General features: G+C 44.4%; 1 protein-coding gene across 6 annotated transcripts in view; it reads right to left on the reverse strand.

Annotated features, from left to right (window-relative positions):
* The window catches only part of SEPTIN5 (septin 5), an 88497-nt gene that overhangs the window by 36431 nt on the left and 36233 nt on the right, over positions 1-15833 (reverse strand). For 3 of the 6 annotated variants that reach the window (XM_040416333.1, XM_040416332.1, XM_040416336.1), the window contains one exon: positions 1743-1839. In XM_040416333.1, the coding sequence (XP_040272267.1) occupies positions 1743-1839 (97 nt within the window). Of the gene's footprint in view, positions 1-1742; positions 1840-3207; positions 3253-3539; positions 3695-15833 lie in introns of those variants that run through there. The other 3 variants (XM_040416334.1, XM_040416335.1, XM_040416337.1) reach the window with 3 other exon arrangements.

The raw sequence follows: 15833 nt of genomic DNA on the forward strand, positions 1-15833 counted from the left end.
AATGTATGTGGTTACGTCAGTGTAGCAATCGTTCGTACAGTACAGAGTGTTGTCAGCTCCAGGCCCACTCATATGGTGGGACCCACCATGAAAGGATGAGATTCCCATGTAAGCGCCAAGTGTCACTCTCATCTTTGTGTAGTTGAACTCTGTGGTAGAGCAGACAGCCACATGTTCCCACCTTACCATTTGCTGAAATGTGATGCGCCATCTACATGCACATCACCGCTAGTGGCTGATTAATAGGCCTCAACAGTACCTGCAGGTGCCTGATCCTTAGTTCATGCAAAGCACAGACGACGCAGCGGCGCTTCTCAGAGCACTCTGCACCTCCCGCTTACATCATCTCTGCGAAATACAGATCTTATATACTTGCTATGGATCCGTGCTCCGCATGCTGCAACGGCAGAGCAGAGCCGATGCAAGCAGAAGGTGCATATCACTCTAAAGCCTATTTCACACATCCGTGTCCGTGCTCAAATCCGTGAGTAGGTGGTCAGTGATGCATCCGTGAAGCTGCCCGTGTGTCCGTTTTTTTGCTGTCCGTGTTTCACTGACACTGAACAGCTCAAAAATAATTTTTAAAGCATCTCTTCCTAATGATCCGTGAAACACGGATGGCACACGTGTTGCATCTGTGGTTTTCACAGACCCATAGACTATAATGGGCGTGATGGATCCGTGAACAAAATAGGGCATGCATCCGTGCTAAAAACACTGACCCACGGACCGTGCTAAAACACTGATGTGTGAATACACACAATAAAATGAATGGGGACGTGTGCTGTCCGTGGAGAACACTTACAGCACACATCCGTGGAACACTGACATGTCCATGAGGCTTAAGAAGCACCGCTGCACCTTTACGTGGCTGTTTAGGTACCCTTTAGGGCTGTTTCACACGACGGAATCACGCCCCGTGTGCGAGTGTAATCCTCTGCTCTGGATTGCAGGAGCGCACGGTATTATCATGATTTATAATGCTATGTGTCTCTGCTTGACCTTATTTCTACAGAATCATACTGACAGCTTTATGTCACTATGATTGTGGAAAAAAGGCCATGCAGAGACACATAGCATTATAAATCATGATAATGCCGTGCGCTCCTGCAATCCAGAGCAGAGGATTACACTCGCACACGGGGCGTGATTCCCGCAATGGACTCGCTCGTGTGAAACAGCCCTTAATGAGCAAACATTTTAGTATTCTTCGTAATTTTGATCATTGACGATTATGTGTACTGAGGATTTTCATAAGGCATATTAACCACACTAGTCATTCATTCTCAGTCAGTGGTCAGACATATTCAACATCATTCATACTGCCACAAAATCATTTGCTTTATGGGACAGCAGCTTATTGTTAAACCGTCCAATATTCGGATCCTTTATCTATTCTGAAATACTATAATGGTTACCGGTATATCGTTCCTGCAATGTACTTTATGGAAAACATTTAATATGAAAACCAAAATAATGGGGTCATTTATCAAAACTGGTGGAAAGGAAACTGACTTAGTTGCCCAATCAAAGCACCTTTGGAAAATGAAAGGTGGAATCTGATTGGTTGCTATGGGTGACTAAGCCAGTTCTACTTTACACCAGTTTTGCTAAATCTCCCCCAATGACGTTTACACGTTGCATTGTTCAGAAGCATATGAAACAATAACGGTTATGGGTAAGGAAGCCTTTACTAGCGGACACTGCTAATTTGTACAGTAATGTAGGATGGATCATCTCACCAGCCACCATCAGAGTGAAGTCAAACCCTTTCTTCACAGATTTCCGATGGACTTGATTGGGTAACGTTGCAAACCCAACATATTGCTTTTCTTGATCCTGTGGAAGGAAATAATCATAATGATCATGCAGAAAAGTGATAGACTGCTTTAAAAGATAAAATGCCTGTTCTGACATCCCCAAGATGTATGTTAGCAACCACCAGCTGTGTAAGTTTCCACCAAAATCTGGAAATACTTGGGGAGATTTATCAAACTGGTGTAAAGTAAAACTGGCTTAGTTGCCCATAGCAGCCAATCAGATTCCACTTTTTATTTTTCAGAGCTCCTTTAGAAAATGAAAGGTGGAATCTGATTGGTTGCTATGGGCAACTAAGCCAGTTTTCCTTTACACCAGTTTTGATAAGTCTCCCCAGTGTGTCCATGAAATTGTTGGTCCAGCTGTATTCACCTCATTCTCAAATATATCTAGGAATATCCAAAATGGAGATGGCCAAATTTCTAATAGCGTTCTAAGACTATCTTCTGATAAAGGGTCAAATAAATCAGCGTTAAATTAACATGGTGGTCTCAGAGATTAAAAAAGGGACTACATCTTCTGCAAAACTGCCACAAAAATTAACTGATAGCATGTCAAAGATAAAAACCTACGTAAGGGGTATTCCGTAATAAAATTTTAGGTGATAAATGTCCGATTGCTGGAGGTCCTGGTCCTCCTTACAGCACAAATGCGATGGAGCAGTGGTCGAGCATGCACCCTGCCTCTCCATTCAAACTACAGTATATGGGTCCGGTGGAGACAGCAGGGTACTGGGCTTAGCTGTCATCAGCTCCATAGACATGGACTGGAGCGGCAGGGAGCATGCTCGACCACAGCTCCACACAAGCCCTTCACTGCGGTCGTGCAATAAGGAGGACAAGTACAGCGGCGGCCATGTTAATATTTCAGTATTGATATGTCACAAGAAAAACATAAGGCAGCTCTCACCTTCCCCTCCACTAGCTGAGCACGGATTGCGCACCTGGATGCGAAGATAATTGGCAGTAGAAAATGAAGAAAAATCCGGCTCCAAGATAGCAAAAAATAGTAGCTTTATTTGCGGTTATTAAAATCTTCAGATCACAGGAAAAATTCTGTCACGCGTTTCAGACCATAAGTAATTTTCGGTCCTTCCTCATGACACTCATGAGGAAGGACCGAAAATTACTTATGGTCTGAAACGCGTAACAGAATTTTTCTTCATTTTCTACGTCCAGTATTGATATATATATGATCATTTCACAGTCTGTCTATAAGAATGATAATTTAATAATCTCCAGTATTCCCCTTAAACATCTTCATTCTTCCAGTTCTCTCTGCAGAAGAGGTGCCTATGGGAACTATACCCAACAATGTACAAGCTCCTGGACTCGACCGATCCCATTCATTTCCTTCTTCACCCTGGCTTCTGTCTCTTAGCTGCCTTACCCCTCCGCATTCTTTGTGCGCCTCTCTCATTTCAGTTTTTTTGTAGTCCCCATGTCACATTGTGGCCCCCCTTCTTCCTGTACACAACAAATGACTCCCTATCTCTCTCTAGTTATTTATTAGCAAAGTTACACAGTCCTGGCAGATCCATGGACATAGACGTTCTCCAGTAGTGCTCACACTGAAACCCCGGAACAGGGGGTTCACACTACAGCACTTAAAGAGTTAACTTTATGCCATACAAAACCATACGTATGGACATATATAATAAGCAGACCCAAGCTCTTATTTCTTGTCACCCACTGCCCTGCTGGTTGTACCCCTTTAGTTACCTTCAGCTTCATAGGGTACGTTCTCTGTGTGAGAGTTGTGGGAGACAGCAATCTCTCGGCCAGAAGTTCCTGAATTATGATGGCATCCATACCCACCAGCAACAGCCGCTAGCACAGAGTTACCTCGCCAAGTACACACACCCATCCATCCCCTCCCACCGCTGACCACAACCATATGTATGTGTGTGGAAGGGACAGCATGTGTGACTGCCCTCCCCAGCCTCCGCTCTGGAATTTCCTGTAACTTCCTATTGGAAAGAACATTAGCAGCAGGCAAGGCAGGGAGAGACAGAGGAGGAAGGAGGCCATTAACCCCACAGAACCTGACCGCAGCACTAACTAAACTAACGTCCTAGCCAGCACTATCAGAGGGTGACGAGGATTCTGCCTCTCCCAGATGTCAGATCTATAAGTGACTCTGCAGAATATTTTATTAATATATATTAGGCATTTTATTTGCAGGTACAATATCTATGTTCTATCTCTAGAAGGAAACTTTGCCAACTTTGCCAACAAAAAAAAAGACTTTTCACAGTTCTATGACAGGGGAACATGCGGATCTCGAGGGTCCTGGAGTCCTGATAAGGTCCACATCTGTCCTGATAGAGGAGATCAATTCCGCCTTACACATTTCTCTTGCCGCAGATTGCAGGGATTGGCACAGATAGAGATCGCTACATGCGGGAAGCTAGGTAGTGTGGCTTATTACAGGGCACAAGTGGGTCACTAGGTCTTGGCAGCCAACTAAGGATAAAGCATTGTCTTGGAGCTGGTTTGAAGGTGACTGCTGCAAGCACAGACAAATCTGCAAAGTGAGAAATAGGCCCTAAGCTGCTTTCATACTGCAGTTTGCAGTGGAACGTGCCTGGCGCATATGTCTAATGTATCATTGACCTGACACAGACTGCAAGAATGGCCGTTTTGGCCTCCATCAAGCTGGTATACCTTGGCATACCCTTTTTTTCGGCTGTATGGAATGGCACAGTCTGCCACGCTATTCCATACAGAGGCATCCAGTAAATATGTACACTGAGCTGTATACGTTTTTAACGTCTCCTGACGTATCTGTTTTAGTACCTACTTACATTCTCCATGTAATAACAATTCTGGAGTATCTACTCTTATAACTCAGTGTTGTGCCATTCCTCTATTATTCCTGCTAGAAATGTATGAATGGATTGCCAGCAGTCTACAATAAAGGTCTATCTGGGTGTAACCAGTTGGGAAGGAGATGTCCCTGCACAGTCTGACACTGGCAGCACTGGGTAGTGTCAGATTGTGCGGAACCCCAACTTGGGCAACTGATTCATAAACTTCTAGCAGGAATAATAGAAGAATGGCACAACACAGATTTAAATAAAAAGATGCACCAGGGAATACAAACAGACAGGTCCTGTTTAACAAAGGAGCCTATGGGAAACCAGTGATCCTTAACATAAACAGTCATATCCCCTGGGGTGCACCTAGCCTTTCTGCTGCCTGAGGCGAAAACTGAACCCCCCCCCCCCCCCCCCCACCGCAATGCCAATTTCTTAACCTAATCCCCTTTGCCGCAATGAAAGCGCTCATTGCCCATGGCCCTTCCGCTGCCCCCCTCTTGCTCCTACCTGGTGCTGCCTGAGGCCTCACCTGGCCTCATTGGTGGTGCACCCCCGATATCCTCCATCTCAGAAAGGTTCTGCTATTTTTCCACAACTGAACTTTCTATGCTATACAATATGGATGTTCAGATGTTTTTTCTGGTTTCCCACTTGAATTGCCATATATAATGGGCAGACTCTAGTTAACATTCTAGAAAAATATTTGGTGCCTTTTAGCAGTATCATCCTGAGACTAGCAATTAACCAGATGGCCAAGACCAAGGCTGGGTTCACACATGCAGCTTTCAGGAGTGGTGGAAGAGTATGTCTTTGCTTTCTAGATTTCCTTCCTTTTGGATTCAGTTCTGCTTTTGTGACTCCAGCCTTTTAAAGTGAAAAAAATAGAACTAGTTCCATTTCTAATATATCCTGCTTGACATAAATGCACTGCAAATAGCAACATTCCTAATATGAAATAGACCGCAGTACACACTTAGAACTCAGCTGCATTTTCCCACACACAATAGTGATGACTATATACATAGTATGATTTATTGGCTCTGATTTTAGAGGTCATTAGAGCCTGAACAATCTACAAGTCATGAGAAATGTTTATTTTAATTTCATTTTCAAGAGTCTCAGAGGCGGACTGGTCACTCAGATCCTGCTCAAGGGCACAGAGCATTTGGGAGTCCCTCAACCACTAGGGGGAGCTCACTGCATACAGATTTGTACAGCTAGTATTGAGTTCACTGGTGGCTGTATAAGTCCATATAGAGAGCCTCCTAGTGGCAGCTGCAGGTAGAATTTTATCATGTAAGGCTACATAAGCGAATCACAGAATTGAAACCGCTGAGAAAAAGAGAGCCGTGGTGTCACGTTTCGGTGTTAGAGGGAAACACCACACCGGCATAGGAGGGAAGGGGGAAACAGGGAATCAGGCCTGAAAACTATGGAAGGAAGATGGACACCTCCTAGTGAAAACCCTAACCAAAATCCTGACCGACTACCAGTATGAACAGACCCCAAAAGGTAGGTGAGTTCATACGCAGGAATACCTAGAGTCCTATCTAGCCCTATAGGACCCTGGTACTAATGCCAGGGACGAGACTACCTGTTATTTCAAAAGGAAGGACGAACAGGAGTCTACTTCAGGCCTAATACAAACAATAGGGAAATGCAACACACAGAACCCAAACAAAATACAAAAGGGAAAGGAAAAACTTAACTTCAAAGAGGCTATGGAAGGACTAGGAACTTAGCCGAGATCCAACCACAAACAATCCACAGTCACAGAAGCTATTAACCGCACAGCATAGTGGGAGAAGCAACTATAAATAAGGAAGGTTATATGACCACATAAGCAACACCTGGAGGCAAAGGTGTGGCCATTACCAGAAACAACACAGACACCTATTAATCCACAAGGAAAACCTGTCAGATCAAACCACGTGTTGCCAGTCTCACAGATCTCCTACCACTCACTGTCGCTGGGATGTCCGTATGTCTACATACGTCCGTGACACCTGGCCCCTGTCAACCTCTTAATATGTAAGTCTGTAGTATCATTTGTGTCACCATTTCTCACCGTGTGCTTGCAATGACTAGACTGCAGTAACAATGTGTCACGTGGCAGACTATTACAATGGCTATCAGCGGTGATGGCGTTCACCCAAGTTAGCCACGGGATAATGCAGCCACGTGATGTAAATGACACATCGTCATTGGGGGCTAGTGGTCACAACAGAGCACAAAGGGCCAGCAAGAGTATGACAAGCAAGAGTATGCACGCCTGCGTCAAATTTATGAAAATGGTGCACCGTAATAATAAATTTGGTGCAAGTGCAATGTTTCAGTGAAAGTACCCCAGGGGGATCTCTGACATGCAGTCTCACTTTAGAATTATGTCACAAAAGTGATCTCCACTGAAATTCTGTCCAAATTACTCCAAATCTGTAGTAGGTGGTGCTGGAAAGCGTATTAATAAAACTTTTGCACGAATGAGCCTGAAAAGTCACAAAGACCCTATATACCCGTTTTCATAAGCATTAATGTTGTTTACTTTTAAGAATTCGTCTAAACCCTTTTTAAAACGGTCCACTGTTCCTGCTGTGACCACGTCCTAAGGAAGTCTATTCCACAGATTCACAGTTCTTACAGTAAAAAAGCTTTTGGATACTGAACTTTTTCTTCTCCAGTCGGAGGCAGTGCCCCCTTGTCTTTTGAGGGCATTTTACATGGAACAGTTTTTCACCGTATTTTTTGTATGGCCCATTTATATATTTGTATAGGTTAATCATGTCCCCCCTTAGACGTCTCTTCTCAAGACTAAATAAATTCAATTCTTTTAATGTTTTAATGTTGGTTTTCGGAAACCACTTACTGTTAACTTTTAAATGACAGACCGCTGAAATCAACTCACCTGTCTCTACTTTATGCTGCCGTTAGTACGGGCAGCAAAAAATTGATGACAGGTTCCCTTTAAGGGTCTGGGGTCTAATTTAAAGGGGAGCCCCTATTCAAACGTTTGACATGGCACCCTGCACTTTCTAATTAAGTTTCTGTCTCTCTCGGACTCCATCCTCTATACTTAGGCACCTTTTATAGAAGCTGTATTCTCTTAATGCAGTGATGAGATGGGATGCCTGGATGCTGTAGGAATGTCAGCCCATCTCTTCTCTCCAATCATGGAATAGAGGAACAGTATTATGTACCCTGTAGAGTAACCCATGTTATCAATCTTATAAATTATCCTATGGTAATGTAATACGTACAGTGCTTTGAAAAAAGTATTCCCCTTGAACTTTTCCACATTTTTTCATGTTACACCCACAAACTTAAATGTATTTTATTGGAATTTTATGTGATAGACCAACACAAAGTAGCAAGTACTGTATGTGTGAAGTGAAAAGAAAATGATACATGGTTTTTAAATTTTTTAATAAATGAAAATCTGAAAAGTGTGGCGTGCATTTGTATTCAGCTTCCTGTACTCTGATGCCCCTAAATAAAATCCAGTGTGACCAATTGCTTTCAGAAGTCACTTAATTAGTAAATAGCGTCCACCTGTGTGTAATTTATTCTCAGTATAACTACAGCTGTTCTGTGAAGGCCTCAGAGGTTTGTTAGAGAACAATAGTGGTCTAACAGCATCATGAAAAACATGGAACATAACAGACAGGTCAGGGATAAAGTTGTGGAGAAGTATAAAGCAGGCTTAGGTTATAAAAAATAAAAAAAATTCCCGAGCTCTAGAGCACTGTTCAATCCATCTTCCGAAAATGGAAGGAGTATGGCACAACTGCAAACCTAGCAAAACATGGCCGCCAACCTAAACTGACAGCCCAGGTGAGGAGAGCACTAATTAGAGAGACAGCCAAGAGGCCCATGGTCACTCTGGAGGAGCTGCAGAGATCCACAGCTCAGGTGGGAGAAACTGTCCACAGGACAATTATTAGTCATGTACTCCACAAATCTGGCCTTTATGGAAGAGTGACAAGAAGAAAGCCATTTTTGAAAGCAAGTCAATAGAAGTCCCGTTTGCAGTTTGCCGCAAGCCATGTAGGGGACAAAGCAAACATGTGAAAGAAGGTGCTCTAGTCAGATGAGACAAAAGTTTAACTTTTTGGCCTAAATGCAAAACCATGTGTGGAAGAAAACACTGAACATCGCTCTGAACATACCATCCCCACCATGAAATATGGTGGTGGCAGCAGTAAGCTGTGGGGAGGCTTTTCTTTAGCAGGGACAATGAACCTGGTCAGAGTTAATAGGAAGATGTATGGAGATAAATACAAGTCAATCCTAGAGAAAAGCGTGGTAGAGACTGCAAAATACTTGAGACTGGGGTGGAGGTTCACATACTTGCTACTTTGTCTTGGTCTATCACATAAAATCCCAATAAGATACGGTACATTTAAGTTTATGGGTATAACGTGAAAAAATGTGGAACGTTCAAGGAGTATGAATACTTTAGACTATGGCAAAAAAAGTGTACAGATCTCCAGCTTCCATACAGTGACAGCCTTTATTCTTTATATTGCAGTAAAACCGACAGTGTGTTCACATCTACGCATTTCGGATCGATTATTCCTGATCCTTCCTCATGGATCATGGATGAAGCTGGAGGTCTGTACACTTTTTTTTGCCATAGTTGGATGTTGGCGCTTGGTTTCCAGCGCAATCCGTGCTTCCCGTGTGCATAAAGCCTGGTGAGCACCACAACCTTTTCTGTTTTCTATACAATAAATACTTTAGACTTTCTGGTCTACTGTATCTACATCTCATGCTTTAAATATTCAAACTGTATGCTTTGTGGTCTCTTTCTTCTATTGCCGCAATGCAATTATCATACTATAGAGGGCAGCACTGTTACATTACCGTCATAGTGTTCTACATAGCTAAATATCTTTTTGTCTACAGAAAAATAGAGTATAGTTGTGGCCAAATGTTTTAAAACTGACACAAAAGTGCTGCTTCTGTGTTCTTAAATCTTTTGTTAGATCTTTTGTTTGTCTGTATGGTATACTGAAGTACAATTAAAAGCATGTCATAACTTTTATTGAGAAATATATCAAGTTTATGTAAAGACACAATATTTCCAGTGTTGACCCATCTTTTTCAGCGCTTCTGCAATTCGCCTTGACATGCTCAATATCAGCTTCTGGGCCAAATCCTGACCGATGGCAACCCATTCTTGCCTAATCAGTGCTTGGATCTTATCACAATTTCTGTGTTTCTGTTTGTCCACCTGTTTTTTTTGAGGACTGACCGACAGGTATCTATGGGAGTTTCTGGGGAGTTTCCTGGCCATGGACCCAAAATGTCAATGTTTTGCTCACCAAGCCACTTGGTTATCACTTTGCCTTGCGACATGGTGCTCCACGAAGCTGAAAAAGCATTGTTCATAACCAAATTGCTCCTGGATGGTTGTGAGAAGTTGCTCTTGGAGGATGTTTGGATCCTATTCTTTATTCCTGGCAATGTTCTTAGGCAAAACGGTGAGTGAGCCCTCTACCTTGGATGAGAAGCAATCCCATACATGAATGGTCTCTGGATGCTTTACTGCTGGCATGACATAGGACTCTTTTAAATGTCCCAAACAGTCCTAAGGGGGCTTTATCAGAAAAAAATTAATGTATCCCGGTCATCTGCAGTCCAATCCCTGTACTCCCTGCTAAAATGTCAGCCTGTGGCCTTATGCACACGACCGTTGTTTTGGTCCGCATCCGAGCTGCAGTTTTGGCGGCTCAGATGCGGACCTATTCACTTCAATGGGACCGCAAAAGATTGATGTCCGCATCCATTGCGCCGTTCCGTGGTCCGGAAAAAAAATATAACCTGGTCTATTTTTGTCCGCATTTTGCGGACAAGAATAGGCAGTTATATTAATGGCTTTCCGTGCCGTTCCGCAAATTGCGGAGCGCACACGGACGCCATCCGTGTTTTGCGGATCCGCGGTTTGCGGACCGCAAAACACACAACGGTCGTGTGCATGAGGCCCGTCCCTGATGTGTCTTTGCTTTGCTGCTCTTCTTGACACCAGATATTGTCCTGACGAACAGGGCTCTTCTGTCCTCGAAACACGTTAAAGAACCAGAATAAAGTTCTTTCTAAACATCTCTTATGATGTCTACTTAAATCCTGCCAGACAGCGCTAGATTGAGTGGTTTACTTTTGTTTTCAACGTCTGGATGCTACTTGACACCAGGCCATGCTCCAAATGCCTACAATGCCATTCCTGAGGAAGAACTGCACTGTTATGGCACTAGATGGATTTTCTTGGGCACCCTGAAGCCTTTTTCATGGCAATGGAACTTCTCTGCCCATTGGATGCAAAGCAATGATGTTTCTTTGGAGATAACTATGGTTAACCGAAGAAGACAATTATTTCAAGCACGGGGGGTTTAAAGCAAACAGTCTTCTCTTCTAATTAAATCAGAATGACAGAGTATTGTTAATACTTTCTCCTGTTCTAACCAGAAGATCACTGAAATCATTTTGTGGCATGGCAGAAATGGAGTGGAGATTGAAGCAGGATACTTTGTGAAAAACCCAAATTTGTGTCCTTCTCAAAATTTTTGGCCATGGTTGTACATAGGATAGACAGACAGACCTGAGTAGTCTTGACATTTTCTCCCATGTGTTCTTTATGGAAATAACTGCTATTGTATTATAGTAAAATTTCATAGCAGGGCATATTACATAAACTGCCTAGCAAAAAACACAATCCTTTTTTATGCAGCATGCATACCATTTTAGTTCTATGTTTGTTGCATGGTACAGGCATTCTACTCACAATGGTTGCAGTCAATATAACTTTTAGGCTTTTTCTACACGTGACTGAATGGCTATGGATCTGCCACTGCGGATTTTCATGCTGCAAATACACAGAGTTGTATATTACCAGCAAAGTGGATGAGACCTTATTAAATCTCATCCACAATATGCATACAAAAATTGCATCCTGTGGATTTCACAGTTTGCAATGAAGAGGGTGAAGTTTTCCTGGCAAAAAAGCGCACAATACATGCATTTTTTCTCCGCTTTTGCTGCAGACCTTCCCACTGTATGTTCAGGCAAGCCCCACATAGGTGTGCTATGTGCTCTAAGAGATTCTTTCCAAACTGCAAAACCCAAAGCTAGGGTTTATTCCTCTACAAAGTCAATACATGTCCAATAAAACTAATGACCATTCATATGGTATAGTGAAATTGATCTTAGGCCCCATATAAACGGCCATATTACAGCTCTCGAGCAGAATATGGCACCAACAGAGACACAAGGACCCTTCCTGTAACTCCATATCATACCTCCCAACCGTCTCGGATCCGGCAGGACAGTCTCACATTGCAGTGGCTGTCCGGCTGTCCCGGTACGGGGGAGCGATATCCCGCTTTCTGGCAGCTGTCTCTGCTTCAGAAACAGTTGCCTGCTCCATCATTCGTCCCTGCTGCTGGCTCTCCACACCTCTGGTCTGTGCGGGAGGCTCCCCCCTTACAGACTAGAGCAGCCGATGTCCTGCTGTTGCTGCTAGGAACAAGGTAAGTATGTAGTGTTTATTTTTTTTACTTTCTGTGAGGGGCACATAATCGGGTATATTATTGGGAGCACAGCTGGGCATATTACTGGGGGCACAGCTGGACATATTACTGGGGGCACAGCTGGGCATATTACTGGGTGCACCTAACTAGGCATATTACTGGGGGCCCATAACTAGGCATATCACTGAGGCACAGCTGGGCATATTACTGGGGGCACAGCTGGGCATATTACTGGGGGCACAGCTGGGCATATTACTGGGGGCACCTAACTGGGCATATTACTGGGGGCACCTAACTGGGCATATTACTGGGGGCACCTAACTGGGCATATTACTGGGGGCACCTAACTGGGCATAATCCTGGGGGCACAGCTGGGCATATTACTGGGGGCACAGCTGGGCATATTACTGGGGGCACAGCTGGGCATATTACTGGGGGCACAGCTGGGCATACTACTGGGGGCACAGCTGGGCATACTACTGGGGGCACAGCTGGGCATACTACTGGGGGCACAGCTGGGCATACTACTGGGGGCACAGCTGGGCATACTACTGGGGGCACAGCTGGGCATACTACTGGGGGCACAGCTGGGCATACTACTGGGGGCACAGCTAGGCATACTACTGGGGGCAAAGCTAGGCATACTACTGGGGGCACAGCTGGGCATACTACTGGGGGCACAGCTGGGCATATTACTGGGGGCACAGCTGGGCATATTACTGGGGGCACAGCTGGGCATATTACTGGGGGCACAGCTGGGCATATTACTGGGGGCACAGCTGGGCATATTACTGGGGGCACAGCTGGGCATAATATTGGGGGCACAGCTGGGCATATTACTGGGGGCACAGCTGGACATATTACTGGGGGCACAGCTGGACATATTACTGGGGGCACAGCTGGACATATTACTGGGGGCACAGCTGGACATATTACTGGGGGCACAGCTGGACATATTACTGGGGGCACAGCTGGACATATTACTGGGGGCACAGCTGGACATATTACTGGGGGCACAGCTGGACATATTACTGGGGGCACAGCTGGGCATATTACTGGGGGCACAGCTGGGAATATTACTGGGGGCACAGCTGGGCATATTACTGGGGGCACAGCTGGGCATATTACTGGGGGCACAGCTGGGCATATTACTGGGGGCACAGCTGGGCATATTACTGGGGGCACAGCTGGGCATATTACTGGGGGCACAGCTGGGCATATTACTGGGGGCACATAACAGGGAATATTACTGGGGGAACATAACAAGGCATATTATTGTGGGAACAGCTGGGCATAATTGGTGCCAGAAGCAATGAGCGCTTCCATCAATACAGTTGGAAACGCTCATTGCTGGAGCGCTAATGTCCACATACTGCGGCGGGGCATGGGAGCGCATAGTTCCATGCCCCGCTGCCGATCACCGCCATAGGCTTCAGGCCTAGTAGTCCTGAGGCCTATGCAGTAGTGAAATCCCAGCGCAGGCAAGCATGATGACGTCATCGCGTGCGCCTGTGCTGGGACGCAGCAGCACAGTGAAGTGTGCGCCCCTTCTTCTCCTCTGCAAGCGCAGGTGAGTATTTAGCTTTTATTTTTTTTATTTTTTCATTTTATGTGCCAACTTTGGGGGACATGTGGGAGGGCACACAGGAGGACATGTGGGGGAAAAATATTATGGTGGGATACTGTGTGGGTGTGGGGAAAATTACTGTGTGGGGGGCAGTGTGGTGGAAATTACTGGGTGGGGGCGTTGTTATTGGGGAAATTACTGTGGAGGGGCAGTGTGGGGGGCAGAGTGGGGCAAATTACTATATGGGGCAGTGTGTGGGAAATTACTGTGTGGGGGAAATTACTGTATGGGGGCAGTGTGGGGGAAATTACTATGGGGGCAGTGGGGGGAAATTACTATATGGGGCAGCATGGGGGGCGTTGTTATTGGGGAGGCACTGTAGGGGAAATTCTATTATTTCTGGATACACTATACAGGGATTATTAGCTGGAGCACAATATTACTGGGGGAACTCTAGGGGACATTATAGCTGCTGTGGACACTAAAGGGACATTTGGGGTAATTTATCAAACTGGTGTAAAATAGAACTGGATTAGTTGCCCATAGCAGCCAATCAGATTCCACCTTTCATTTTTGAAAGCTCTTTTGGAAATCCAGTTCTACATTACACCAGTTTGATAAATGACCCCAATTATGTCTATTAGGTCACTATATTTTCAGCAGTATAGTACCTGGGACATTGAGGAGCACAACGTGCACAGTATTGGGGGTGGCAGCAGGATGGGGAGGTTGATGGAAAAACTGAGAAATCTAACGTCTCTGTGTTACAAACTCTGCAGAGACGAGATGCAGCAGAAAGAACTTGTCATGGCGGTCTAACGGAGGAGAAGAGGAAAGAGAAGGTCTACATGACAGGAGATGTCCCTGGATGTAAGAGGTATGTGGTCAAGTATTGGGTGGCGGGGGACGGGTGTGAAACACCCTAGGCACGCCACTGGTTGGGATTAGGTGCATAGGTATGTTTGGTGGAGTTAGAGGCGTAGCCTAGTGCAGAAAAAATTTGCTGCAGCACGCAAATATGTCCCTCTTTGTTCATTTAGAAAGTTAGGAGGTATGCAATATGAATCCAAGTTTTTTATGGAAACATAAAAAGGTTTTGCAATACATACAAATCCAACAGAAAAAATAATAATGTTACAATCTTAAAGGGGTTGGCCACTGTTTATCGTTGACCAATGTGTTTATGACATGTGTATATGGCACGCCTTTGTTGAAATTCTGTGGCATTTTCTATATTTCATAAGGAATGCCTTCTTGTTTACAAAGTCTTTTGTGCTGTCCACATAGAGGTCCTGTCCATACGATGGCCGCTGATGGAGGGTCATGTGACAAGGCAAATTGCCTCCATGTGATGCCTCCTCTATTCAAACACACTTCAGCTGCACTAAACTCCCAACAGAACAAGTGCAGAACCCCTTTAAGAAATCTAGAAAATGGTGCAGAATTTTAACATAGATTATATTAGAAAGTGCCATATAACACATTGGTCAACAATAACCAGAAAGTGGCCAACTCCCTTAAGCTATGTTACTACAATGTTCTCCCCTAGGAGTATTACTTCCAGAGGAGAATACATTCCACATACAACACCCATTGGGGAACCATGCAGAGACACAAGGAGTTCCTGTGATTTTATACTAGGCGTGCCCGTTTAAAGCCACCTACGTATGCATATAAGCTTAAAGGGACATTACCATCTATATTTGAATGTGTTTTATTTTGCTTTTACACAAAATTCGTGGATAATTTTCTCGATACAAATTTCATTCCATGTATTCTACTTCCTGTCCTCGCTCTTGAAAACTTCCTCGTTTGTCTGCACTTTTATCACAGCAAACATCCTCGCTTGACTTTCTCATTCAGACCATTTAGTGAGACCAGAGAGGGAAGGTTGATTAGTAGGGATGAGCGAATCGACTTCGGATGAAACATCTGAAGTTAATTTGCATAAAACTTTGTTCTAATACTGTACGGAGAAGGGGCTCCGTACAGTATTAGAATGTATTGGCTTCGATGAGCTGAAGTTATTGCTTCGCGAAGTCTTGCGAGACTTCGTGAAGCAATAACTTCGGCTCATCGGAGCCAATACATTTTAGTACTGTAT

Source organism: Bufo bufo, chromosome 2 (assembly GCF_905171765.1).
Source record: "Bufo bufo chromosome 2, aBufBuf1.1, whole genome shotgun sequence".
NCBI classification, from domain to species: domain Eukaryota; kingdom Metazoa; phylum Chordata; class Amphibia; order Anura; family Bufonidae; genus Bufo; species Bufo bufo.